The 25,323-nt window shown below is 47.0% G+C and overlaps 2 protein-coding genes and 1 long non-coding RNA gene across 3 annotated transcripts in view; all 3 read right to left on the bottom strand.

The window, feature by feature from the left end:
• Positions 1-348: 348 nt before the first annotated feature.
• On the bottom strand, positions 349-1,880 carry LOC311327754. Its single transcript, XR_014631145.1, has 4 exons — positions 1,822-1,880; positions 1,461-1,657; positions 1,099-1,358; positions 349-746 (listed from the first exon to the last, which is right to left on the bottom strand). It is a non-coding gene; the product is annotated as an uncharacterized lncRNA (long non-coding RNA).
• A 7,227-nt stretch (positions 1,881-9,107) lies between these two features.
• Positions 9,108-12,689, bottom strand: LOC311327827 (galectin-related protein-like; the record flags this gene model as incomplete). The annotated part of the gene is made up of 5 exons (XM_084460931.1): positions 9,108-9,251; positions 9,898-10,084; positions 10,595-10,683; positions 10,789-10,884; positions 12,657-12,689. The coding sequence occupies 5 exons, from the start codon at positions 12,687-12,689 to the stop codon at positions 9,108-9,110; spliced, it is 549 nt and encodes a 182-aa protein (XP_084317057.1).
• An 8,933-nt stretch (positions 12,690-21,622) lies between these two features.
• The window catches only part of sanbr (SANT and BTB domain regulator of CSR), a gene marked incomplete at its 5' end in the record, with an annotated part of 9,748 nt that continues 6,047 nt past the window's right edge, over positions 21,623-25,323 (bottom strand). Inside the window, 7 exons of the mRNA XM_084460828.1 lie at positions 21,623-22,054; positions 22,610-22,701; positions 23,711-23,799; positions 23,897-23,970; positions 24,181-24,203; positions 24,811-24,899; positions 25,083-25,182. Coding sequence (XP_084316954.1) covers positions 22,018-22,054; positions 22,610-22,701; positions 23,711-23,799; positions 23,897-23,970; positions 24,181-24,203; positions 24,811-24,899; positions 25,083-25,182 — 504 coding nt within the window. The 3' untranslated portion in view covers positions 21,623-22,017. The remainder of the gene's footprint in view (positions 22,055-22,609; positions 22,702-23,710; positions 23,800-23,896; positions 23,971-24,180; positions 24,204-24,810; positions 24,900-25,082; positions 25,183-25,323) is intronic.

The raw sequence follows: 25,323 nt of genomic DNA, 5'->3' as shown, positions 1-25,323 counted from the left end.
AGAGAATAAAGATCCAGGATGAGCCAGAGAGAGAATAAAGATCCAGGATGAGCCAGAGAGAGAGAATAAAGATCCAGGATGAGCCAGAGAGAGAGAATAAAGATCCAGGATGAGCCAGAGAGAGAGAGAGAGAATAAAGATCCAGGATGAGCCAGAGAGAGAGAATAAAGATCCAGGATGAGCCAGAGAGAGAGAGAATAGAAAGATCCAGGATGAGCCAGAGAGAAAATAAAGATCCAGGATGAGCCAGAGAGAGAGAGAGAGTAAAGATCCAGGATGAGCCAGAGAGAGAGAATAAAGATCCAGGATGAGCCAGAGAGAGAGAATAAAGATCCAGGATGAGCCAGAGAGAGAGAATAAAGATCCAGGATGAGCCAGAGAGAGAATAAAGATCCAGGATGAGCCAGAGAGAGAGAATAAAGATCCAGGATGAGCCAGAGAGAGAGAGAATAAAGATCCAGGATGAGCCAGAGAGAGAATAGAAAGATCCAGGATGAGCCAGAGAGAGAGAGAGAATAGAAAGATCCAGGATGAGCCAGAGAGAGAGCGAGAGGGGGAAAAGGGTGGAACCGAGGAAGCAGCAGACTGTACAGAGAAAGGAGAAAGCGAGGGAAGAAGGGGCGCCAGAGCGGAGAGGTGGTGCTCTGTAGGATCCTGAGGGGGTGTGGTCAGCAAGGGGTCATACCGTCCAGGGCTCTGCTAAGGCCACTGCTGCTCCAATCACACTGACTGGACAAGAGCAACCCCTAGTGGTGGGTGGAGAAAAAGCATCACAGTTAGAACATGTCTACCCAGGGACTGATGGGTGGCTCTATGCTAAAGGACCATGTCTTCTGATCTGAAGGGGTGGGGCAATGGGGCAGCCCAAAAGCTTGTGAAAGGGATAGTCTGGGTTTTAACCATATTGTTTACACCTAACAGATACCTTCAGATTTTCAAAAGTGCAAAACGTTCATATGATATAATGTAGGAGTCCTTGTGTTCAGTGCTACAGTAGGAGGCCTTGTGTTCAGTGCTACAGCAGGAGTCCTTGTGTTCAGTGCTACAGCAGGAGTCCTTGTGTTCAGTACCTACAGCAGGAGTCCTTGTGTTCAGTACCTGTGTTGAGTCTGATGGGAGAGCCGTTGTTTGCGGTGCTTGTGCTGTGTTAGTTGTCTGGCCTGCAGCGTTCAGCAGCTCTTTGGTGGGTTCTAGCAGCTGGGGTCTGGGTGTGCCCCGCCCTCTTTCTCACAATGTTCCCGGTGTCGACGCCCAGGCAGCCGAGTAGTGTCCTGTTACTATGGGAGCCGTCCCACTGGAACTTCAGGCCGAAGGCGTCATGGAGCTCCCGGCCCTGTCGCCAAACGCCCCTCGGCACCCTGGGATATGCAAGGCGAGCCTTCAACACTACCATCCCAAGACATCATATTCATTTCAATGTCTGCGTCACACGTGTGTCGCTGTCATGGAGGCCTCCTCACCAGTGGGCTGCATCGTGGGGTTCTTCCCTGTTCCTCTGCTCCTCCTGCTCCTCCTCTCCGTCCCCGGCCCGCCTGTCATGGTGCTGTAGCAGCACTCCGAGGACGGGCACCACCTCCTCCTCCTCCGCCCTGAGGCCCGGCGCCTCCTCCTCGTCCTCCTCCACTACTGGGAAGCTGTTCTGGAGGAGCCGGCAGGTCTGGGACACACGAGCACCAGAGAGAGTCAATCAGCCTCACAAGCAAAAGAGAGAATGGCCTTAAAAGACCATTTAGTTGTATAAATAATTAAAGATGTTATTGCTTTAAAACACAAGATGCCTGGTTCCCAGGGGGTATTGGAACCCCACGGTGAGTAACTCACCTGCAGACTGTCCCTTCTTGCAGCAGTGTTCCCCCGACGCCCCTCACCCTCCTCCTGCTCTGCCCTCTCCTGCTGCCCCGTCCAGCTGGTGCCCTCCGCCCCTCCGAAATCTGCCCAGGTGGCCGGGGGCTCAGCCTGAGCCCTCTGTTCCCCAAACGCCCCCCAGCCAGCCTGCCCCTCCTCTTCCGCGCCCCCCTCCTCCTCTACGGGTGCCGCGCAGAAGTCCGTAAAGCTGTCACTGGGGGGGAGGCCTCCCCACCCCCCCTCACCCACCCCCCCGGCCTGGGCGGGGTCAGGGTCCGCAGAGCCCTCCTCCCCATGTGTCCTTGACTCCGATTGGCCGACGTCGGCAAAGCCCTCTTTTGACGAGGCCTCCAATTGGTTAAAGTACTGGCTGCTGGAGAAAGAGCCAGCATCCCTGAAGTTTCCAAAGTCCTCTTCCTCCTCCTCCATCTTGGACTCGGTGCCTTCCCTGAAGTGACCCTCCTCCTGAGGAGCGGGCGGCCAAGGATCAGTCTCACCACGATCCTCGCCGTCCTCCAGACCCGGCGCAGACACGGCCTCGCAGGCCCCCGCCACGCCCTCACCCACGGCCCCCGCCACGCCCTCACCCACGGCCCCCGCCACGCCCTCACCCGCACCCTCGCAGGCCCCCGCCACGCCCTCACCCGCACCCTCACTGGCCCCGTTGGGGTCGGGAGAGGCACTCACCTCCCTCTCTTCTTCTGACTCCCTCTCCCCTTCCTGTTCTAGGGTCTGCGTGGGCTTGATATTCTTGCTCAGACTTGACATCCTCTCCCTCTCACCGGGGTCTCCACCCCCAGAACCACACCCCTCTGAGGGGGTCCTAGAGAGAGCTGCGGGGCCCTGAGGCTGCTGGTCCTGAGATGGATGTGTGGGCGCAGGAGCCCTGTGTTCACAGTGTTGGACTATAGTGCAATCCCTGACCCTCTCCTGGGCCACCGATGGTAGCGGAGACTCATCCAAACACGCTTCCTCGCTGAAGCCGTTGGCGAGGCTGGTCTCCCCACCTGGTCTCACCCCGCCGGCCCACTGACCTGCCGGACCTGAGGGGGTAAAGCCACAGCACCACGGATACACTTGAGGTTCTGCAAACACAGCAAAGTCAGCAAACCCGCTTCCCTGACTGAAAGAGCGGTCACCCGGCACGGGAACGGAGCCGGTCCCTGAGGCTGAGTGGTGTTCCCGCTCACAGCGCTGCCCTGAGGCCTCTTGCCGATCCCTGCCGACCCCTGAGGTCACAGTGGAGATGGGTTGGGATTTCTCTACCGAGGTGCCAGGTCCGGGATCCCCCGGTCGTGAGGGTCCATCCCCACCGTTGGTTAAGTGCTCTGGTGGGGGGGTCCGTGTAGCCGCCATGGTGGGGCGGGGCTGGCCGAGGCCGGAGGGGGGGCGCTGGGGGAGCTTGGTGAAGCTGAGGTTTGCAGACACGCCCCCACAGAAGCCTCTCAACTCCTCCTCCTCATCCTCTAGTGGAGGAGGAGAAAAGTAGGAGTACACAGGCATGACGTCTGGCTCCATGGGCTCTCCTGGCATGATCTGGAGGAGGCGTCATATGTCTGGAGGGACCACACACACACACACAGTTTTATTAAAACTTTAATTAAACGCCTGTTCTAGCTTTAAAATACCTGCCTCTTCACTATGTGTGTGTCTCTGTGTATGTGTCTGTCTGTCCGTCTGTCAGTAGGAAGACCCAGCAGAACGCTGAGATTAAAAATGCAGACCTAAATAAAGAATTCAAGAGTGTGTGTGTGTGTGTGTGTGTGTGTGTGTGTGTGTGTGTGTGTGTGTTGCAGGACAGCTGGAAAGATTTGGCTTGGTCTAGTCCTATAGTCCGTCTTGAAAACAGTAATGGAAAGATCCAAGCTAGTCTAACCTCACACAACACAGTATGACCTTAAAATAAAGATTAATCTGACATAGAGGCATGTAAGAGAACAGATATCACAACAAAACCACATCAGACAGAAAGAAACACACTCACACTCTTACACACAGTAAACGTGCTTTCATGCAATGCAATAGACTTAGTAGAATTTGACACATGACTGGTTTGAGCCAAAACATCTCAGAAAACAGACTAGCCGCAAAGTCCAAGTCAAATAGAAGTTCACTTTTATCATTAATATCCTTGTCATTGTTGATGTAGACTTGGCTTCGGGGATGGAAAAAGTGCCAATGAACAGGCCAACTCCCCTATGAGCCTGGGTAGCCTGATCCAGGAACCTGACCCAGATATTGAGATGAGAGGACCTCTTCAGTGAGAGGACTGGCCGGTCCTAAAGGCCCCAAAAGCTTCAAGAAAGAGTTCACATCAATACATCCATGGTTCACATCTTCATGACACTCTCGCCAAAAGAACCTTAGCTAGCTTAGCTAGCCAACGCCTATATTTAAAATGTGCTATAGAAAGCTAGCTAGCACTACAGTCATTTTTCTAAGCCCTCAAGTACCGAATGTGTTGTGATTGTACAGGATCTGAGCTAGCACTAGCAAGCTAACAGGGTCTGAGCTAGCACTAGCAAGCTAACAGGATCTGAGCTAGCACTAGCAAGCTAACAGGGTCTGAGCACTAGCAAGCTAACAGGGTCTGAGCACTAGCAAGCTAACAGGGTCTGAGCACTAGCAAGCTAACAGGGTCTGAGCACTAGCAAGCTAACAGGGTCTGAGCTAGCACTAGCAAGCTAACAGGGTCTGAGCTAGCACTAGCAAGCTAACAGGGTCTGAGCTAGCACTAGCAAGCTAACAGGGTCTGAGCACTAGCAAGCTAACAGGATCTGAGCTAGCACTAGCAAGCTAACAGGAATATCTCTCAAAATCTTGCCATGGTTTTCATTAGCTACAGTAACGGTCATCTAATAACCACTATGTTCACTATGTTTGTCTAATGTTGCATATTCCCTTACCTTCAAATGTCCACCATCTTGACTACTAGACTCATGAATGAATCAAGCAGCTCGTTAAATAACTGTCATCTTATTATGAGGGGATCAGACGCAGTGAAGTCACTCCAGCAGCAACCATGGATGTGTTCATATCCGGTAGCTTGAGAGGAATTTCAAAATAAAGGTCTTCTTCTTCTTCTTCCTTGGGTTTTATGGCGGATCGCAAACAGCTTAAAGGTGCATACCGCCACCTACTGGACAAGAGTGTGCATCATCATGTCATCATCATGTCATCATCCTAGTGCTCACAGACTACAGTCTGCCCCACAACCGTGTGTCACCCAAGAAAGTAAATAGAGCCTTCCTGCAGATTCCTACCCCCTCCCCCTCCGTGCCCAGTAAACCCCTCAAAGTCCATTCCCGTCCTGCTTCTCTGACCTTATCCCGGAGTCTCTCTCTCTCTACTTCATAGGTGGGACAGTGCAATAGAACATGTTCAGTGTTTTCTGCAGCTCCACAGTGCCCCCATGTACCACTCCCCCTTTTCCCCAGTACAAACAAGGTGCCGTTCAGTCCCGTGTGGTGAAGTCACTCCAGCAGCAACCATGGATGTGTTCATATCCGGTAGCTTGGGAGGAATTTCAAAATAAAGGTCACGCAAAGTGTAGCCTATTCTGACTGTGAAAACATAAAGGACACGTTTTGTCATACGATATAAAAAAACACAAACACGGAATGGATATATAATTACAGAATCAGAATCTATATAATCAACTATAAATGAGTTAAAATAATTTACGTTAGTCAGGTTCAATTAGTGAAGTTGACAAAGCTTAGAGCTAAAAAAAAAAAAAAGACAAAAGCTTAAAGAGCTACCTAGAGCTCTTCAATACCAGAGTAACGACACTTCCATGGACTCCCGTGGTAAGCGCCCCCTAGAGGGACATTATGGGCATTACCTTTGTGTGAGGTGTCTCAGCACATTGTGTGAGGTGTCTCTTAGAAAATTAAGTGTGAGGTATCTCTCAGCACTTCTTAAATGAGACCAGCATGTTTCAAGATGAGAGCTTTATTGTTTTGCAGACCAGTCATTTTTACAAAAGAACACTGGGAAATATAAACATTTGAAGAAGCCAGGCCAACACAATTAGTAGAAGAGGACTAAACGAAACCCACTTTCTCCATTCTCAATAATGCCCGGACAAACCCTAACCCTATTTACAACAGCTCAGATAACTTAAGGAATGGAAGCAGTGTGACAGATCACGGCACTTCCAGATCTCTAACCATTTAAATCAGGAAAAAAAGGTTTTAAAAATAGAAGCCTAGGTGTGTTAGGTGAACAACTAACTATGCACATCCAGCCATCTGGCCTGTTCTAGGTCATGCACATTTAATACACTTCATTTAATACAAGTATTGGTCAGACTTGACTCACGCATCCTTGAAAGCTCTGCAGTAAGATTGTTACATTCACTCTCTTCACGAAGGGAAAGTGCTCAAATTCAATATCAGAATCAGAGAAAGTTGTTAGGATGGTGAGTATTGATTCTAAAAGCCTTTGACATCTTTCAAAAGGCACCGTTTTTAGGAGATGCAAGAGTGAAAACATTTAAACAGTAGACAAGTTTTAGGCTTGAACACCATAGTCATAATAAATAAAAAAGAATACATGATTGTACAGCCACATAATACACACTGACAACACTTCAACACGTCACTTGAGTGTCCTACCTGTACTTCATAGATAAATACAATAGTTTGCTTTTCAAAAGACATCATTTCAAATAATACAAGGCTTTTCCTGACTACAGCAGTTGAAGGAGTCCTGTTTTAGGTGAGCTAACGCAGTCCCTGGAACTGGACATGAACAACACAACACTCGGCTAGTGCTCACATCACAGAACTGTAATTCTTAGTACTCGTTACCTAAATTGGTACTAAATTGTATATGTGTGTGTTTGCTATTGAGAAACCTGAAGCAAACCAAGTGTAATTACTAGTTAGTGAACTTACAGGTGACAGGTAATGGTAAACTCAGGGAGCTGTGAGGTAAAGTCACTGGATGATGTTCTACTAACACACTGCGCAGAGAAAAACACACCTCACATGAGAAAAACACACTTCTCACATGCTTCCTAAAAACAGAACCATCCCCAGGTACTACTGTGGGTTTTCATTTCTATAATACTCTCATGTAGTATTTTGATTTTACATAACATGCTTACAAAATGAGTTCCTATAACAACTGAAACTGGACTCGTTTTCTCATATAAAAACAAACAAATGAGAAAGTGAGGCCGTGTTCAGACATGATGTCCATCCAGTCCAAAGACAGGGTAACAAGAGACCCGGGTTCCAGGGTTAGGGTTCCATCCTGATCGGGGTTCCAGGGTTAGGGTTCCATCCAAGAGACCCGGGTTCCACGTTTAGGGTTCCATCCAAGAGACCCGGGTCCAGGGTTAGGGTTCCATCCAAGAGACCCGGGTTCCAGGGTTAGGGTTCCATCCTGATCGGTTGGGTTCCAGGGTTAGGGTTCCATCCTGATCGGGGTTCCAGGGTTAGGGTTCCATCCTGATCGGGGTTCCAGGGTTAGGGTTCCATCCAAGAGACCCGGGTTCCAGGGTTAGGGTTCCATCCAAGAGACCCGGGTTCCAGGGTTAGGGTTCCATCCAAGAGACCCGGGTTCCAGGGTTAGGGTTCCACCCTGATCCGTTAACATGGGATTACAATCATATTCAGTTTGTTTTGGAATCCCATCTTTTGTCTCCCATAGGACCAAGGGGCAGGTTAGTAACGCTATAATATAACTATACCTATTCATTAATAGAATTAACTATTTACAAATTGTGAACAGTCATAAATGATCCAATGGTCCAGAAGCACCCTTTTACTCTGCCGCTTGGTTTAGTTACTTTTGGAGTTCGATGTTTTATATTTTTTTGTATTTACAGGAAGTTGCAGTGTTGTGAGAGGTTTCAACCCACTGACCAGAACAGCACCAAAACAAGAAATGAACCGGTCACACACCTTGACACAAGTAATACAAAACAATAAACAATACCGCTGTGATCAACACCTTCTACAGGTTCACACACACCGCATGTAGTTTCATCCTCACATATTAATACATTGTGCAGGATTGTAGATGAGTCTTAGAAAACAGTGCCTACTGTACCATACAGTGTGAGTTTGAGAAAGATGTTAAGTGGAGTTAAGACACACGTCAATCATCCACTAACCTAAACCTCCCATTCTGAATTTCTAGCAGTATAGAGTTCAAGCACCAATCCACAGAAAGTTCTGTAAATATTGTATATTGTCGTTATTCTACCGTCCCTGCTACTAATGGGTCTAATGTCACCGCCTCAGCTCTACAGACTGAAAAGGTGACACTATAGCTGGGCACAATACTAACTGTACAGTACCTTCAGGCCTGAGTTATTTATGCACCTGTTAACTATCATTCTTACATTGTTTCCCCAAAACTTTGAACCACTAAGAGTGAGGTGAAATCTAGTAAAAATCTGGTGAAATCTGTTAAAATGCTCAGAGTGAGAAAATCCACTATTTGCAAATATAATTTGGTGCTTGATGACCAGGCTTGTGCAGAACGTCTTGGCAATCAGAGTTTATTCACTACTGGGTCCTTAAAAGGTAAAAGTTCACAATAAGTTTGGAAAACTGGTTGAAAATACATTGAAGTACAAAAGTGAACATTACTACTCAGAATATCTTTGGAGAAGTTGTCTGCTTGTCTCAATCCAAAATTCAAGGCAAAAAGACTTGGCTAATCTTACATCTATCTCAATTTAAACTTGTTACGCTGAACTATCTCAACCTGTCATCTACTTTTGATTAGCGATGTACTAAACTTAGCATTTAGCGTCACTGACAATTTGTCTTAGGAGAGAAATATAAAACGTGTTTCCTGAGGACCTCTGGAGTAATGTAGGAGTGAATCTGTACACGAAAGCCACTTTCACAACATGAGGTTCTCTCCACCTCAAACTGCCTTCAGTAGAACAGCTGTGGGACGTCTGCGAGATGAGTTCAACTACAAGATCCCAGACACAAGAACGGGAGAGAAGAAGAGGGAACTTCAGAAATACAGACGCTGCGCAGCGTCGCACTGCAACCATGAATCAACAAAGCAACATCATGAGAATGTCTGAAGAAGATGAGAGTAAGTCTGAGGGCTGTTGGGCTCCAGGAACAGTCAGGTGAGGAGATGAGAGGGACGGAGATGAGCTGAGCTGTGAAGCCGAGGCCCTTCCTGGTCACTGCACCGCTGCATGGCAGGTCGTAGGTCAGGGACTTGTTAGTGTGTTCACCGGCGGTCGGGTCCTTCATTCACACACTCAGAGGGCGGCCATGTTAACCCAGCTTGGTGATCTGCAGAGCTCCTTCAATCAGGACCGTATCGATGGAAGTCAAAGATTTAACTTTGTGATAAAAGTCAAAAAGCGGGTGACCGTCCACGAATATCCGAAACCTCTGGTGCTCACAATGGATCTCAATCTGGAGAGAGAGAGAGAGAGAGAGAGAGAGAGAGGGAGAGAGAGAGAGAGAGAGAGAGAGAGAGAGAGAGAGGGAGAGAGAGAGAGAGAGAGAGAGAGAGAGAGAGAGAGGGAGAGAGAGAGATAGAGAGAGAGAGAGGGAGGGGCTTGACATCATAGTCATCAGAGAAATATGGCTGACATTGACAATGATAGAATGAGAGGGGAGCTGGGGAGAGAGAGAGAGAGGAGGGGGGGTCAGGAGGAGAGAGGAGGGGGGGGGGAGAGAGAGGGAGACGGGATGAGAGAGGAGGGGGGAGAGAGAGGGAGACGGGATGAGAGAGGAGGGGGGAGAGAGAGGGAGACAGGAGAGTCATGTCGAGAGGAGAAGTCATCTCTACCCTGAAAGGCTGGTCTGGGATGAGAGAAGAGGAGAGGGGGGAGAGATGGAGATAGGATGAGAGAGGAGGGGGGAGAGAGAGGGAGAGAGAGGAACAGGAAGGTGTTGTGAAGCTCATGTGGAGAGGAGAAGTCATCTCTACCCTGAAAGGCTGGTCGGGGATGAGAGAGGAGGGGGGAGAGAGGAGGAGAGGGGGGGAGAGATGGAGATAGGATGAGGAGGGGGGAGAGAGATGGAGACATGATAAGAGAGGAGAAGTCATCTCTACCCTGAAAGGCTGGTCGGGGATGAAGGGGAAGTAAGGAATGGACGCCTCTTCCTCGCTCCACTTCCCCGAGACGCATCCTCTGCGCAGGAACTGGCGTTGGGCAAAGCGGGCGGTCAGTTTCAGAGCCACATCCAGCTGTGGCTCCTCCTTCTCTGAGCCACGCCCACACGTCAGGCTGATGTCAAAGCTTGATGGAGAGAGGGGAGAGGGCGAACGAGGGTAACACACAGCACAGGGAAGAGACATTAAGATGGCCGTTCCAGCACACGCCACAAACATCCCTCCTGTGAACTGATGTGCTCTCAAGCAGGCTACTGTACATCGACACTCACACAGTGAATTGGGTTGCAACCAGGTAAACTTCAACATAAGCATTCATATGAACTTTGTAATCCTGTACATTTGTACCGGGCATTTAAAGAGGCTAGGGCATTTAAATAGGGTAGACTACGTCATATATAGCTGACATAACTACATCTTGGTTTAGGGGCACACCCTGTCTTCTAAAAATGGGTTTATTTGGCTAGTGGTGAACGCCCTCTGCAATGTCTCAACAACCACGCTTCTTTATTTCCATACCAGTAAGGGCGGAGACTAGCCCTAACCATAATATCCCTAACCATAATAGTTTAGGCTAGGAGAAACGATGACAGAAGACAGACATCCATGACCTGACCAGCATGGCTGAGGAACCTACCTGCCCGGGTCCTGATCAACGATGCCCATGACGATGATCTTCTTCCCTGGCCTCATCCCCCCTCGGATGCGTCCGCTAAACGGCACCGTCTGATTGAGAGACATAATCAGATCAGAGTCGCTGCCTAAAACCAGCCTGCCATGAATGCACAGTGATTACCAGCTACGATTACCAGCTAATCTGCTTTATCCTACCAGGAGCTGTGCGATGTCCTCCCTGTCCGGGGAAATGAGGCCGGGGTTTCCCAAAGAATCGTTCAGAAGATCTTCACTGTTCTTCAAAACCGGAGACTGAACAGAGAAAACATAAGCTTTACTTTATAGATAGAGCTGTAGGCTATGGTAGCAGGGGTCTAGTTAGTTCAATGGTAGCAGGGGTCTAGTTAGTTCTATGGTAGCAGGGGTCTAGTTAGTTCTATGGTAGCAGGGGTCTAGTTAGTTCAATGGTAGCAGGGGTCTAGTTAGTTCTATGGTAGCAGGGGTCTAGTTAGTTCTATGATAGCAGGGGTCTAGTTAGTTATATGGGGGTCTAGTTAGTTCTATGGTAGCAGGGGTCTAGTTAGTTCTATGGGGGTCTAGTTAGTTCTATGGTAGCAGGGGTCTAGTTAGTTCTATGGTAGCAGGGGTCTAGTTAGTTCTATGATAGCAGGGGTCTAGTTAGTTCAATGGTAGCAGGGGTCTAGTTAGTTCTATGGTAGCAGGGGTCTAGTTAGTTCTATGGTAGCAGGGGTCTAGTTAGTTCAATGGTAGCAGGGGTCTAGTTAGTTCTATGGTAGCAGGGGTCTAGTTAGTTCAATGGTAGCAGGGGTCTAGTTAGTTCAATGGTAGCAGGGGTCTAGTTAGTTCTATGGTAGCAGGGGTCTAGTTAGTTCTATGGTAGCAGGGGTCTAGTTAGTTCTATGGTAGCAGGGGTCTAGTTAGTTCTATGGTAGCAGGGGTCTAGTTAGTTCTATGGTAGCAGGGGTCTAGTTAGTTCAATGGTAGCAGGGGTCTAGTTAGTTCTACGGTAGCAGGGGTCTAGTTAGTTCAATGGTAGCAGGGGTCTAGTTAGTTCAATGGTAGCAGGGGTCTAGTTAGTTCTATGGTAGCAGGGGTCTAGTTAGTTCAATGGTAGCAGGGGTCTAGTTAGTTCTATGGTAGCAGGGGTCTAGTTAGTTCAATGGTAGCAGGGGTCTAGTTAGTTCTATGGTAGCAGGGGTCTAGTTAGTTCTATGGTAGCAGGGGTCTAGTTAGTTCAAAGGTAGCAGGGGTCTAGTTAGTTCAATGGTAGCAGGGGTCTAGTTAGTTCTATGGTAGCAGGGGTCTAGTTAGTTCTATGGTAGCAGGGGTCTAGTTAGTTCAGGGGTCTAGTTAGTTCTATGGTAGCAGGGGTCTAGTTAGTTCTATGGTAGCAGGGGTCTAGTTAGTTCAATGGTAGCAGGGGTCTAGTTAGTTCTATGGTAGCAGGGGTCTAGTTAGTTCTATGGTAGCAGGGGTCTAGTTAGTTCTATGGTAGCAGGGGTCTAGTTAGTTCAATGGTAGCAGGGGTCTAGTTAGTTCAATGGTAGCAGGGGTCTAGTTAGTTCTATGGTAGCAGGGGTCTAGTTAGTTCTATGGTAGCAGGGGTCTAGTTAGTTCTATGGTAGCAGGGGTCTAGTTAGTTCAAGGGTAGCAGGGGTCTAGTTAGTTCTATGGGGGTCTAGTTAGTTCATGAAGCCCGCGGCGTGGCCCTGTGCAACAATAAAGAGGTATCTGAGCCTCTACAGTCAAATGAGCCGTCATGTTCTGAGCACATAATCTTTGTAGGACTATTTCGTCAATATCACGCAGACCCCGGTGATCAGGCTATTGTATATATTAATATGTTACCAAGGATGCGAATATCGCAGCATCCCACAAGCGGCCTGGTGAGCACCACGGAAACAACGTGAGACTCTTTCATTAGAAACACAGCAAACCCCCATTCACAGACCACAGACAAACATAATCAACCTGTCTGTCCGCATGCATTACGCAGTCAACATTTACCCACAGAAAACTAGAAATGCTTGACCAGATAGTTCTCCTGCTATTTGCAGACTTACTATTCGGTCCTTTCCCGTTCCCGACACCGCCATCTTGAAGAGAAGAGCATAGGATGCTGATCCGGGAGGCAGCGCTGCGTGGAGGCGGGGACCAGGCTGTCCTGTCTGGGGACCAGGCTGTCCTGTCTGGGGACCAGGCTGTCCTGTCTGGGGACCAGGCTGTCCTGTCTGATGACCAGGCTGTCCTGTCTGGGGACCAGGCTGTCCAGTCCACTCTATCTGTCCAGACCAGGCTATCCTACCTATTTCAACTCCCAGACGTCTCAACCAGCCTCCTGTCTCACCAGTGCACTTGAAATGGGGGGATTTGCTGACCTAGACTGTGTTAAAATGATTACAATCCCAAAGCGTAATCCCCGTCTGTTAACGGGCTTTATGGGATATGTCCTCCTCGCCCCACCTAGTCCTAATTAAACTAACCATGAGACGACCTAGTCCTAATTAAACTAACCATGAGACGACCTAGTCCTAATTAAACTAACCATGAGACGACCTAGTCCTAATTAAACCAACCATGAGACGACCTAGTCCTAATTAAACTAACCATGAGACGACCTAGTCCTAATTAAACTAACCATGAGACGACCTAGTCCTAATTAAACTAACCATGAGACGACCTAGTCCTAATTAAACTAACCATGAGACGACCTAGTCCTAATTAAACCAACCATGAGACGACCTAGTCCTAATTAAACTAACCATGAGACGACCTAGTCCTAATTAAACTAACCATGAGACGACCTAGTCCTAATTAAACTAACCATGAGACGACCTAGTCCTAATTAAACTAACCATGAGACGACCTAGTCCTAATTAAACTAACCATGAGACGACCTAGTCCTAATTAAACTAACCATGAGACGACCTAGTCCTAATTAAACCAACCATGAGACGACCTAGTCCTAATTAAACAAACCATGAGACGACCTAGTCCTAATTAAACTAACCATGAGACGACCTAGTCCTAATTAAACTAACCATGAGACGACCTAGTCCTAATTAAACTAACCATGAGACGACCTAGTCCTAATTAAACCAACCATGAGACGACCTAGTCCTAATTAAACTAACCATGAGACGACCTAGTCCTAATTAAACTAACCATGAGACGACCTAGTCCTAATTAAACTAACCATGAGACGACCTAGTCCTAATTAAACTAACCATGAGACGACCTAGTCCTAATTAAACTAACCATGAGACGACCTAGTCCTAATTAAACCAACCATGAGACGACCTAGTCCTAATTAAACAAACCATGAGACGACCTAGTCCTAATTAAACTAACCATGAGACGACCTAGTCCTAATTAAACTAACCATGAGACGACCTAGTCCTAATTAAACTAACCATGAGACGACCTAGTCCTAATTAAACTAACCATGAGACGACCTAGTCCTAATTAAACTAACCATGAGACGACCTAGTCCTAATTAAACTAACCATGAGACGACCTAGTCCTAATTAAACTAACCATGAGACGACCTAGTCCTAATTAAACTAACCATGAGACGGGCAAAGGCCTATTATCTATATGATTATATCTCAAGTTTAATTGTAGGCGATGTCTATAAGGATTGGAAAGGGTAAAAATGATTCTAATAATTATAGATTGAAACGGAAATGAACTAGCCTACTGTAGCCCATTAGACCTCAGTCGAGTTTAGCCTAATAAATTTTTATTTGATATGTTAGTAATCCAGATTCTTATAAACCTAGGCTACTTTCTGAATATTCACGTAATTTGGGAGCACATTTCCGTTCAATAAAGATACTCAATAGAAGCATCTCTAACACACATAAAACCCAGCACACTGTCCGATGGCGCCCCCCTGTGGAGAACCAAAGTAGGCACATTCATAGGCTCAAGGCTCCAGAACGTTATATTATACCTCCATGGTCCAGAAGCAATATAGCTCTTAATTATAATTTAGCAGTTGTCCTACTCCCTATGTGCCTCCGTCCCGTTGTTGACCTGCAGTGTTGCTACCACAAGAGACAGTGGTTCCAGAACCTGCAGTTCTGTTACCACATGCTACCACAAAAGCATTTACCGTTTTCGGCCACAGGAGGGCAGCAACAGGCTTAGATAGACAGTGGTTCCAGAACCTGCAGTTATATGTTGCTACCACAAGAGCATTTACCGTTTTCAGCCACAGGAGGGCAGCAACCCCTGAGTGGGCTAGAGACACACATGGTCCGCTAGCCTTAAGGTCCATTCTCACTGCCGCGGTGCGGAAATGCGGGACGGATTTGCGGAATATTCGCGCAACGCTTTTCCGCGTCTAAACCATACACACAGACGCGGTGCGGACGCGGTGCGGATTTTCGCGTTATGTTCGCATTTCCCGCAGAAACATAAAATCCATGCAGTGTGAAGATGGACGAGAGTAGCTGCAGCAGCGACGATGACATTATTGCCATTGCTTACATTGAATTAGTTATGAATGCACTGTATATATTATCTGTAATCTGAATTAACTGCTGCTTTTACAAAAATAACATTTTCATAACAATGTTGTCAGTTGAGCAAGGATGTAGAACCTGGACACATACATACAAAGCCTACAATAAGTTTGAGTTTGTAAAATGGGACAGTCACTTTTCATGTTCAGTCAGGTAAAGTTAGAATCCAAACCAAATCCACCCATATGTACCTCAACCACAATGTATTATTACTACAAGTAAAACTTTCAGAAATGATTCCCATGTGTCCACTACTGTCTGCGCAGGAAAATGCTTATCTTAAAACACCTTAACCATGATCTTACAGTCAGAGAACAGAAATGAAACACATACAAGGAATCCATATTGTCATGCTTGGCTCAGAGGCACGACAAAGAGGGGAGACAAATGCCAGGTTGAATGAGTAACAAATTATGTTTATTAAACTGAAACCAACATAGTAACAACATAAAGTAAGGATGAGGTGTGTTCATCAGTAATCAGTATTAGTGTAGTGTGGGTGTATGACTAGTGTGTGAGTGTAGCGTGTTGTAAGGTGCAAAACAGAAAAGCCACAAAGAAACAAAAGGGTCGGGGTGGAGAAATATGGAGTTATATTGATGTTATAAACTTCAACTCTGAATATGCAAGTCACCATGGTGTCAGGTGATGCTGTGGTGTCAGGTGATGCTGTGGTGTAAGGTGGTGCTGTGGTGTAAGGTGGTGCTGTGGCGTTGGCTGGTACGCAGCACCATATTCTTCCTCATGTAGGAGCTGAGTGATTTTAAGCCTCACCAAGGACTGTCCCTCTGGGGCAAGCCTTCTAATCTGGGGTGCCAAACCCAGAAGAAAGCTCTGCACCCCATCCTGGTCTTCCTGGGCCTGACTTTCCCTGGCCAGCTGCCTATCTTCCTTCCGCCTAAGGTACTGCTCTAGGAATTCACCTTGCCTGGGTTTGGCCCTCCTCTGTGGTGCAGCTGATGCATCTCCTGCCTGGCTGCGGATATCGGCTGCCTGCTCCCCACTCTCACTGTCCTCATCTGGCTGTGTGTGCTCATCTCCCTCTCTCTCCTCAATATTACTGTCAGTCCTGTTGTAAAATGCAACTTTAAATCAAACCATGCAGTGATCATTTTAAGTCTTCCATTAAGATAATCATCAAAAACAGTAGTATGTAATGGTTGTGCTTCGTCATCATCACTTTACCTCCTGTCGGCCAATGTCGGCTCTATGAATGACATCGCATCCATAAATTTCCTTTTTTTTTTGGCCTTTCCCCCTGCCTGGCCACTTTTGGTATTGTTGCTCAATCTTCTTTCCTTTATGTAGGTGTCGCGGAGGTTCTTCCACCTATTCTTGACTATTTCCACTAGAAGAAAACAATAATAATGTGTGATTACAGTATCAAGAAGGACTACATATTTATGTTGAAACATGCAGCTTTTACTGAGAGACAGTCAATTTTGTAGATATAAAGTAGTAGCCTTCAACAATGACAGTCATATATATATATATATATAACTGTTATAGCATACATTTTAGTCCCCGCAGGCCTGTCGTGCTCCTGTCTGATCAAGTGAGCCTGTATGGCACTGACAGACATTTATGTATATATTATGTGTCTTACTGTAAAGACACATAATATATACATGAAAGGACATTGACTTCCCTTTGTGTAGGACCTGCGCTATAAAAATACAATTTGTTTTGATTACTGGGCACGCCACGCCCACGTCTTGTCAATGGAGGTAGTTGTCAAGGGAGCTAGTAGCTATCTACCCAACAGTGATAGGCTGAACAACGTGGACCCCCAATAAAGAATTATGAATGTGTACAACGAGCATCAACTAATGTGGATCTGACAAAATCAAATGTATTGGTAGTCAAGCAAACGGTACCGAGTACTCAGTAACGTAACGTTAGCTACCCTGATGCCAAGCTAACATTAACTTAGCTAGCTAACGTTTTACAAGCTTCAACATTAACTTTCTTTAGCACTTACCACTCTCACCGAAGCCACCAAGCAGGACAATGGACTGCCAGACGTTGTCTTTTAATTCATTGTTCATGAAATCATCCCGTCTTTTGTCATATAGGACGGGATGCTGTGAAACTATATTAATCAGCATGTCTCCCATATTGTCCCGAGTGCCTGACGTCACTATAAACAAACCATTTCATTGGTCCAGCTGTGTAGTTTATTCCGCAGGGGTCAACGTCCGTGCGGAGTATTTTTTCACCGCACAAAAGTTCCGCCCCGGTGTGCAAACTTCCATTAGAACCCATGAAATCAGCTTTTATACTTTTCCGCGCGAATATTCGCGCTCAGTGAGAATGGACTTTAAGGCTACTTTCTGAATATTCACGTAATTTGGGAGCACATTTCCGTTCAATAAAGATACTCAATAGAAGCATCTCTAACACACATCAAACCCAGCACACTGTCCGATGGCGCCCCCCTGTGGAGAACCAAAGTAGGCACATTCATAGGCTCAAGGCTATGTCCAGAAGCAATATAGCTCTAAATTATAGTTGTACATAACATAAGTTGTCCCTCCCTGTCTTACTCCCTATGTGCCTCCGTCCCGTTGTTGACCTGCAGTTGTTGACCTGCAGTGTTGCTACCACAAGAGGCAGTGATCCCAGAACCTGCAGTTCTGTTACCACATGCTACCACAAGAGCATTTACCGTTTTCGGCCACAGGAGGGCAGCAACAGGCTTAGATAGACAGTGGTTCCAGAACCTGCAGTTTTATGTTGCTGCCACAAGAGCATTTACCGTTTTCAGCCACAGGAGGGCAGCAGCCCCTGAGTGGGCTAGAGACACACATGGTCCACTAGCCTTAAGGTGTTATCTGGGTTTATCCCTTACCTTTGTCCAGAAACAGAAGTTGAACCAATTGCAGCAAAATAGCTAATGTTACAGGAATCATCAGTGTAACTGCTTTATCCACTGACCGCTACCATTAATGTTATGGAAGCTGCTGCTAGTTGTTGTGAGCTCATGAGCTAACTGGCTATCCCGCTCTCATTGTGCTGGATTAGCATTGGGAGCATTGGAACTGATGTGTCCAGGTGACAAGACCCATCTTAATTTATCAGACATCATTTCATGTCATTTTAATTCAGTTATTTCAGTGACATGACTAGCTTCCGTCCTACTGAACAGAAACAAGCCAGCCACGCACATGAGCCCGGCTGGACCTGGTTCTCCACTTAAACCTGATGAATCTGTGCCCCCCTAAGAGAAACCCTGATCTACCTACTCCACACTCACACCTGGAGACGCCAGGACGCACAGTGAGAGTCATGAAGCACAGTGAGAGTCATGAAGCACAGTGAGAGTCATGAAGCACAGTGAGAGTCATGAAGCACAGTGAGAGTCATGAAGCACAGTGAGAGGCATGAAGCACAGTGAGAGTCATGAAGCACAGTGAGAGTCATGAAGCACAGTGAGAGGCATGAAGCACAGTGAGAGTCATGAAGCACAGTGAGAGTCATGAAGAACAGTGAGAGTCATGAAGCACAGTGAGAGTCATGAAGCACAGTGAGAGTCGTGAAGCACAGTGAGAGTCATGAAGCACAGTGAGAGTCATGAAGCACAGTGAGAGTCATGAAGCACAGTGAGAGTCATGAAGCACAGTGAGAGGCATGAAGCACAGTGAGAGGCATGAAGCACAGTGAGAGTCATGAAGCACAGTGAGAGGCATGAAGCACAGTGAGAGGCATGAAGCACAGTGAGAGTCATGAAGCACAGTGAGAGTCATGAAGCACAGTGAGAGTCATGAAGCACAGTGAGAGTCATGAAGCACAGTGAGAGGCATGAAGCACAGTGAGAGGCATGAAGCACAGTGAGAGTCATGAAGCACAGTGAGAGTCATGAAGCACAGTGAGAGTCATGAAGCACAGTGAGAGTCATGAAGCACAGTGAGAGGCATGGTCTTTTTCTATTTTATTGACATTTATCATGCAGGCACCTGGTTTATTGCTTTCAGGAAGTCTGTCCAGATGTCCAGGACTATATATGGGCTCTCAGCCCGTATCTGGGTTAAGGTAGCCCAGCCCGTATCTGGGTTAAGGTAGCCCAGCCCGTATCTGGGTTAAGGTAGCCCAGCCCGTATCTGGGTTAAGGTAGCCCAGCCTGTATCTGGGTTAAGGTAGTCCAGCCCGTATCTGGGTTAAGGTAGCCCAGTATATGGGTTAAGGTAGCCCAGTATATGGGTTCAGGTAGCCCAGTATATGGGTTAAGGTAGCCCAGTATATGGGTTCAGGTAGCCCAGTATATGGGTTCAGGTAGCCCAGTATATGGGTTAAGGTAGCCCAGTATATGGGTTAAGGTAGCCCAGTATATGGGTTCAGGTAGCCCAGTATATGGGTTCAGGTAGCCCAGTATATGGGTTCAGGTAGCCCAGTATATGGGTTAAGGTAGCCCAGCCCGTATATGGGTTCAGGTAGCCCAGTATATGGGTTAAGGTAGCCCAGCCCGTATCTGGGTTCAGGTAGCCCAGTATATGGGTTCAGGTAGCCCAGTATATGGGTTAAGGTAGCCCAGTATATGGGTTCAGGTAGCCCAGTATATGGGTTAAGGTAGCCCAGCCCGTATATGGGTTCAGGTAGCCCAGTATATGGGTTAAGGTAGCCCAGCCCGTATCTGGGTTCAGGTAGCCCAGTATATGGGTTCAGGTAGCCCAGTATATGGGTTAAGGTAGCCCAGTATATGGGTTAAGGTAGTCCAGCCCGTATCTGGGTTAAGGTAGCCCAGTATATGGGTTAAGGTAGCCCATTATATGGGTTAAGGTAGCCCAGCTGAACCCGGCTGAACACACATGCGCCGACAGGTTGCCGAGCCCCTCGCAACGCATCACATATATATATCGCGATAGCCCATAAGTGGCTAATATACAGCCCAGTGTTGGGCAGCTGAATTCATTCTGTCCTGACTTCGCTGGACATGTAGGCCTCGCAGTGTTGAGCAGGGAGATCTGTGGACTCTGTTTATCGCATCTCTGCCTGCATCCCTCCATGCGACCATGTCCGATGGCGCCCCCCTGTGGAGAACCAAAGTAGGCACATTCATAGGCTCAAGGCTATGTCCAGAAGCAATATAGCTCTAAATTATAATTTAGCAGTTGTCCCTCCCTGGTTCCCTCCCTGGCTTAGGCTACTCCCTATGTGCCTCCGTCCCGTTGTTGACCTGCAGTGTTGCTACCACAAGAGACAGTGGTTCCAGAACCTGCAGTTCTGTTACCACATGCTACCACAAGAGCATTTACCGTTTTCGGCCACAGGAGGGCAGCAACAGGCTTAGATAGACAGAGTTCAGGTCTGAAGGGAGGGGACAGACAGAGAGTTCAGGTCTGAGGGGAGGGGACAGCCAGAGTGTTCAGGTCTGAGGGGAGGGGACAGACAGTGTTCAGGTCTGAAGGGAGGGGACAGACAGACAGAGTTCAGGTCTGAGGGGAGGGGACAGACAGTGTTCAGGTCGGAGGGGACACACAGGCAGAGTGTTCAGGTCTGAGGGGAGGGGACAGACAGTGTTCAGGTCGGAGGGGACACACAGGCAGAGTGTTCAGGTCTGAGGGGGGCAGATAAAAAGCAAGAACCACAAACGGATATAATCATTAGAATCATGAAATCACTTTGCGCCACTAGAACCTACCGTCCATGCAGGTGAGCAGCTGGGCTACGATCCATACGATCCAGATCAGATGAGGCCATTTGGGGTGAGTGAGGCCATTTGGGGTCAGTGAGGTCATGTTAGGGTCAGTGAGGTCATGTTGGGGTCAGTGAGGTCATGTTGGGGTCATTGAGGTCATGTTGGGGTCATTGAGGCCAGGTTGGGGTCAGTGAGGTCATGTTGGGGTCAGTGAGGTCATGTTGGGGTCAGTGAGGTCATGTTGGGGTCATTGAGGCCAGGTTGGGGTCAGTGAGGTCATGTTGGGGTCAGTGAGGCCAGGTTGGGGTCAGTGAGGTCAGGTTGGGGTCAGTGAGGCCAGGTTGGGGTCAGTGAGGTCATGTTGGGGTCATTGAGGCCAGGTTGGGGTCAGTGAGGCCAGACTGACAGGTCTGGCTACTGAAGCAGGAACTCTGAATGTTGTTACTGACCCCTAATGGACAAGGACATACTTGTATATAGTGTGTTTTGTATGCAGGCCTTCTTTGAAAAAATAGATATTTTGTGTTAAATCATGCATAAATGAAGGTTAAAAAAAAAGATTCTAAAAGATAATTGCACAAAGTCTGAATTGCTCACACAACACGCCAACAACAACATGCTATTAGTCCGTTTATTTGTGATATTACAGGTAATCCATGTTACCTCATTTTACAGTAAATCAATTTGAAACACAGAAATGGCAACATACATTCTATTTACCATATCTCTACTGGCAATAACACATTTTGTTAAAACTAATTTCTTTATGCAAGATTCTATGGTTACTCTATGGCAAACGGATTGAGCTAGATGAACTAGATCCTACCAGATCTACAGCATATTCAGGTTGTATTTCTAGCCTAGCACAAACACGTGAATTGACAAATAAGAGGTGTTCATAGGTAGGAACAGAAGCCCGTTCACAGTGTGGCCCACTGTCTATCGGCATTAAACTGACCAAGAGGACTGGTGAAGAGAGGTGACTGATATGGTCATCTGCCCTGGGCTGGGCAGCAGAACTGGACCGGGCCCAAGGTGGACCCACAGTCCCATGTCAAGACTGGACCTGCAGAACTGAGCTGGAGCAAAGCCAGAGCGGTTCTGGTCACGTGACGCCAGCTACAGAGGGAGGGGGGGTGGGGGGGTAGGAGGTGGTGGCTGTTGCAAGAGTCCCAGTTTTTGGGGTTCTTTTGCTTCACTCTTCCATGAGGATCCCCTCTCCTCCTGGTCCTCTCTCCTCCTCTCTTCTCTCTTGTCCGTCTATGTCGGCCGCCCCTGAGTTAAGCGCACCTTCGGTCTGAAAATACACACGTGAAGAGAAAGGGTTTTAAGAAGGGTGGAACCAACAGGATGTAGAAAGACACAGAAAGGGGTCAGTAGCCATGTTTCCATCCACACGTTTTATGCGAATTAAGTTATATTGAATTAAAAATGCCTTATGGAAACAGTCAAATTTGATTAAAAGTCATGAAAATCGACAAAAGGTTTGTACTGTCGATCTCATCGGATTTTCTCTTGTTCGATAAAAGTCTTTTGTGATAAATGCTTTATCCGATTTAAAGCTCTAGATTGAAACACGTTCACCGGCTTTATTCACATTCATATTTTTAGCGATCCTCACACAATTCGATTGACAAGTGGATGGAAACATGGCTACTGTGGGTCAGTGCACAGGCTAGGTTGAGTAACACAATACTTCCTAGTGCACAGGCTAGGTTGAGTAACACAATACTTCCTAGTGCACAGGCTAGGTTGAGTAACAGAATACTTCCTAGTGCTCAGGCTAGGTTGAGTAACAGAACACTTCCTATCCTGAGCGTATAACAGGACCTTGTGTGAGTATACGAAGTACCTGAGGGTTTTCTCTGAGCCCGCCTGTCGTCCGCCTGGCTGGGACGAGCTCCTAAACTGGGCCTCCAGTCGGGAGTAGATACCTCCTGTCTGCTGAAAGAACCACAACCGCACATTACGACTGTCCACATGTGGAAGTGTCCTTGAGCAAGACACTTAACCCCAAATTGCTCCCAATGAGCAGGTTAGCACCTTGCATGGCAGCTACCGCCATTGGTGTGTGAATGTGTGTGTGAATGGGTGAATGAGAGGCCATTGTAAAGCGCTTTGAGTGCCGCTAAGGTGGAAAAGCGCTATATAAGTGCAGTCCATTTACCATTTACACAACCACATTACACAACCACATACAGGGCAAACGCTGCCACACGACCAAGATGCAAGAACAACTAAAAACGTCTTTTACCACAGTTCAGTCAGATTTAGCATCACATGTATTGATTTAAACCATTAAAAGTATTTTGTCGCTATGCTTCTGCTTCAGAAAGCTGTGCAAATATCAAAAACAAAGGCAGAGATGTGTGTTGGTGTGTTGGTCTCGTGTTCAGAACTGAGGGTGTGTTGGTCTCGTCGTGTTCAGAACTGAGGGTGTGTTGGTCTCGTGTTCAGAACTGAGGGTGTGTTGGTCTCGTGTTCAGAACTGAGGAAGTGTTGGTCTCATCGTGTTCAGAACTGAGGGTGTGTTGGTCTCGTGTTCAGAACTGAGGGTGTGTAGGTCTCATCGTGTTCAGAACTGAGGGTGTGTTGGTCTCGTGTTCAGAACTGAGGGTGTGTTGGTCTCGTGTTCAGAACTGAGGGTGTGTTGGTCTCATATTGTTCAGAACTGAGGAAGTGTTGGTCTCATCGTGTTCAGAACTGAGGGTGTGTAGGTCTCATCGTGTTCAGAACTGAGGGTGTGTTGGTCTCGTGTTCAGAACTGAGGGTGTGTTGGTCTCATCGTGTTCAGAACTGAGGGTGTGTTGGTCTCGTGTTCAGAACTGAGGGTGTGTAGGTCTCATCGTGTTCAGAACTGAGGGTGTGTTGGTCTCGTGTTCAGAACGGAGGGTGTGTAGGTCTCATCGTGTTCAGAACTGAGGAAGTGTTGGTCTCGTGTTCAGAACCGTACCTCTTTGATGTCCTTGGATCTGCTCTGCTCCTGATCTCCAAACCTCATTTTAGTGAGGTGTCCAATAATCTCCACCATTCGCCTCTGGTCTGGAGAGATTATACAGTAAACATTGTTTACACTGAACACACACACACACACACACTCAACTAGTGAGTGGAGTAACAGGACATGGCGCTGTGGTACCTTCCTCTCGCTGGGCATCCTGGTTGTAGCGCATAGAACGAGAGCTGTCCCATTTACTCTTCTGAGCGCTCACTCTGAAAACAGACAATATAACAGACGAGTTACAATTCATATCGTCTGTCACCAATTCATGTATCCAAATACCTCCTATGAAAACCAGAAAACTTTATTGACAGTTGGCTACATTAGAACAAAGTTGCGAAACCAATCGTACAATACATTTGAGATAGACGGGCATTTCAACAGTGTTTATCCAGTTAGCTCAGTGTTAAGGTTGAACTCACATGAAAGGGTCTCGTGACGGAGTCTGTATGAATGAAAAATAACAAGAAATCACCAATGCAGCAGGTCAACGCAGTATGAACACACCAAGAGTGTTACTGACTAGGGCTGGGTATCGAGTCGAATTTCAAGAATCAATTCAATTCCGATTCACAAGGTTCAGAATCGATTATCACGATTCAATTCGATTCGATTCAATTCAATATCGATTCGGTTAGTGTTACTAAAACCTGTTTGTTTTTTTAGCTGTAACCTTAATTACATGACTGCCAAGTTATGCAACCCATCAATACTAGGGCTGGGTATCGATACTGATTTACAAACATGAATGAATGAATGAATCATTGAATGAATTAATGAACTATTCATTCCTTCATTTATTCATTCATTCATTAAATAAAAGATCGATTTTGGGATTCATGAATCGATTCAGAATCATTTGATTCAGAATCGATGAATCGATTTTTTGAACCCAGCCCTATTACTGACTATATTCTATGAAAGTATGCCACGCGTAGATAAGGATTCTGTGGTTTATCAAGACAAACTATTGATGAATATTCCCTAACGTGAATGTAGTCAACCCTCACGCCAAATATGAACAAGTAAACTTACTGTACAGCTCAACTCACTTTCTCAGACGCTTTCTCTTTGCGCTGGAAACTGGGTGAGGACACCTGCCTCTTCAGAGCTTTGCTGGATCTCTTCGCTTTCTTAGCAGCTGGAAAAAGACGTCATAATCTGACATAATCTGATCCCTGCATCCATAGACAGCGTAGAAAAGGACATGTTGTATAACGTCTTATTACATGTAGAAAATACCTTAATAGCATTTAAATGCCGCCCTAGATTGTGGGTCAGCTGTTCACTCATTTAAAGGTTTTATCACCCCGGACTGCTGTACCTTGCTTTTTTGACACCTCCTCCTCATCCCCAACCTCATCCTCGGTGACCTCTGACCCCGTGGTGTACTCCTCGTCCTCTGATAGGAGGGACTGTTGTCTCTGTCAAGGGGCAAAGGTCAGATGAGAGGTCGCCGTCAGGCTGAGTCCCAAAGACTCTATTGACTGCATTTTTGCACATGGAACTCTGCACTAATTGATTAATTAGTTATTCAATTTTTTGCTCTTAATTATTGTCTATCA

This window comes from Borostomias antarcticus (genome assembly GCF_949987555.1).
Source record: "Borostomias antarcticus genome assembly, chromosome: 34".
Classification (NCBI taxonomy): Eukaryota; Metazoa; Chordata; class Actinopteri; order Stomiiformes; family Stomiidae; genus Borostomias; species Borostomias antarcticus.
The sequence above is the reverse complement of the archived record's forward strand: the minus strand, read 5'-3'. Positions and strand labels throughout refer to the sequence as shown.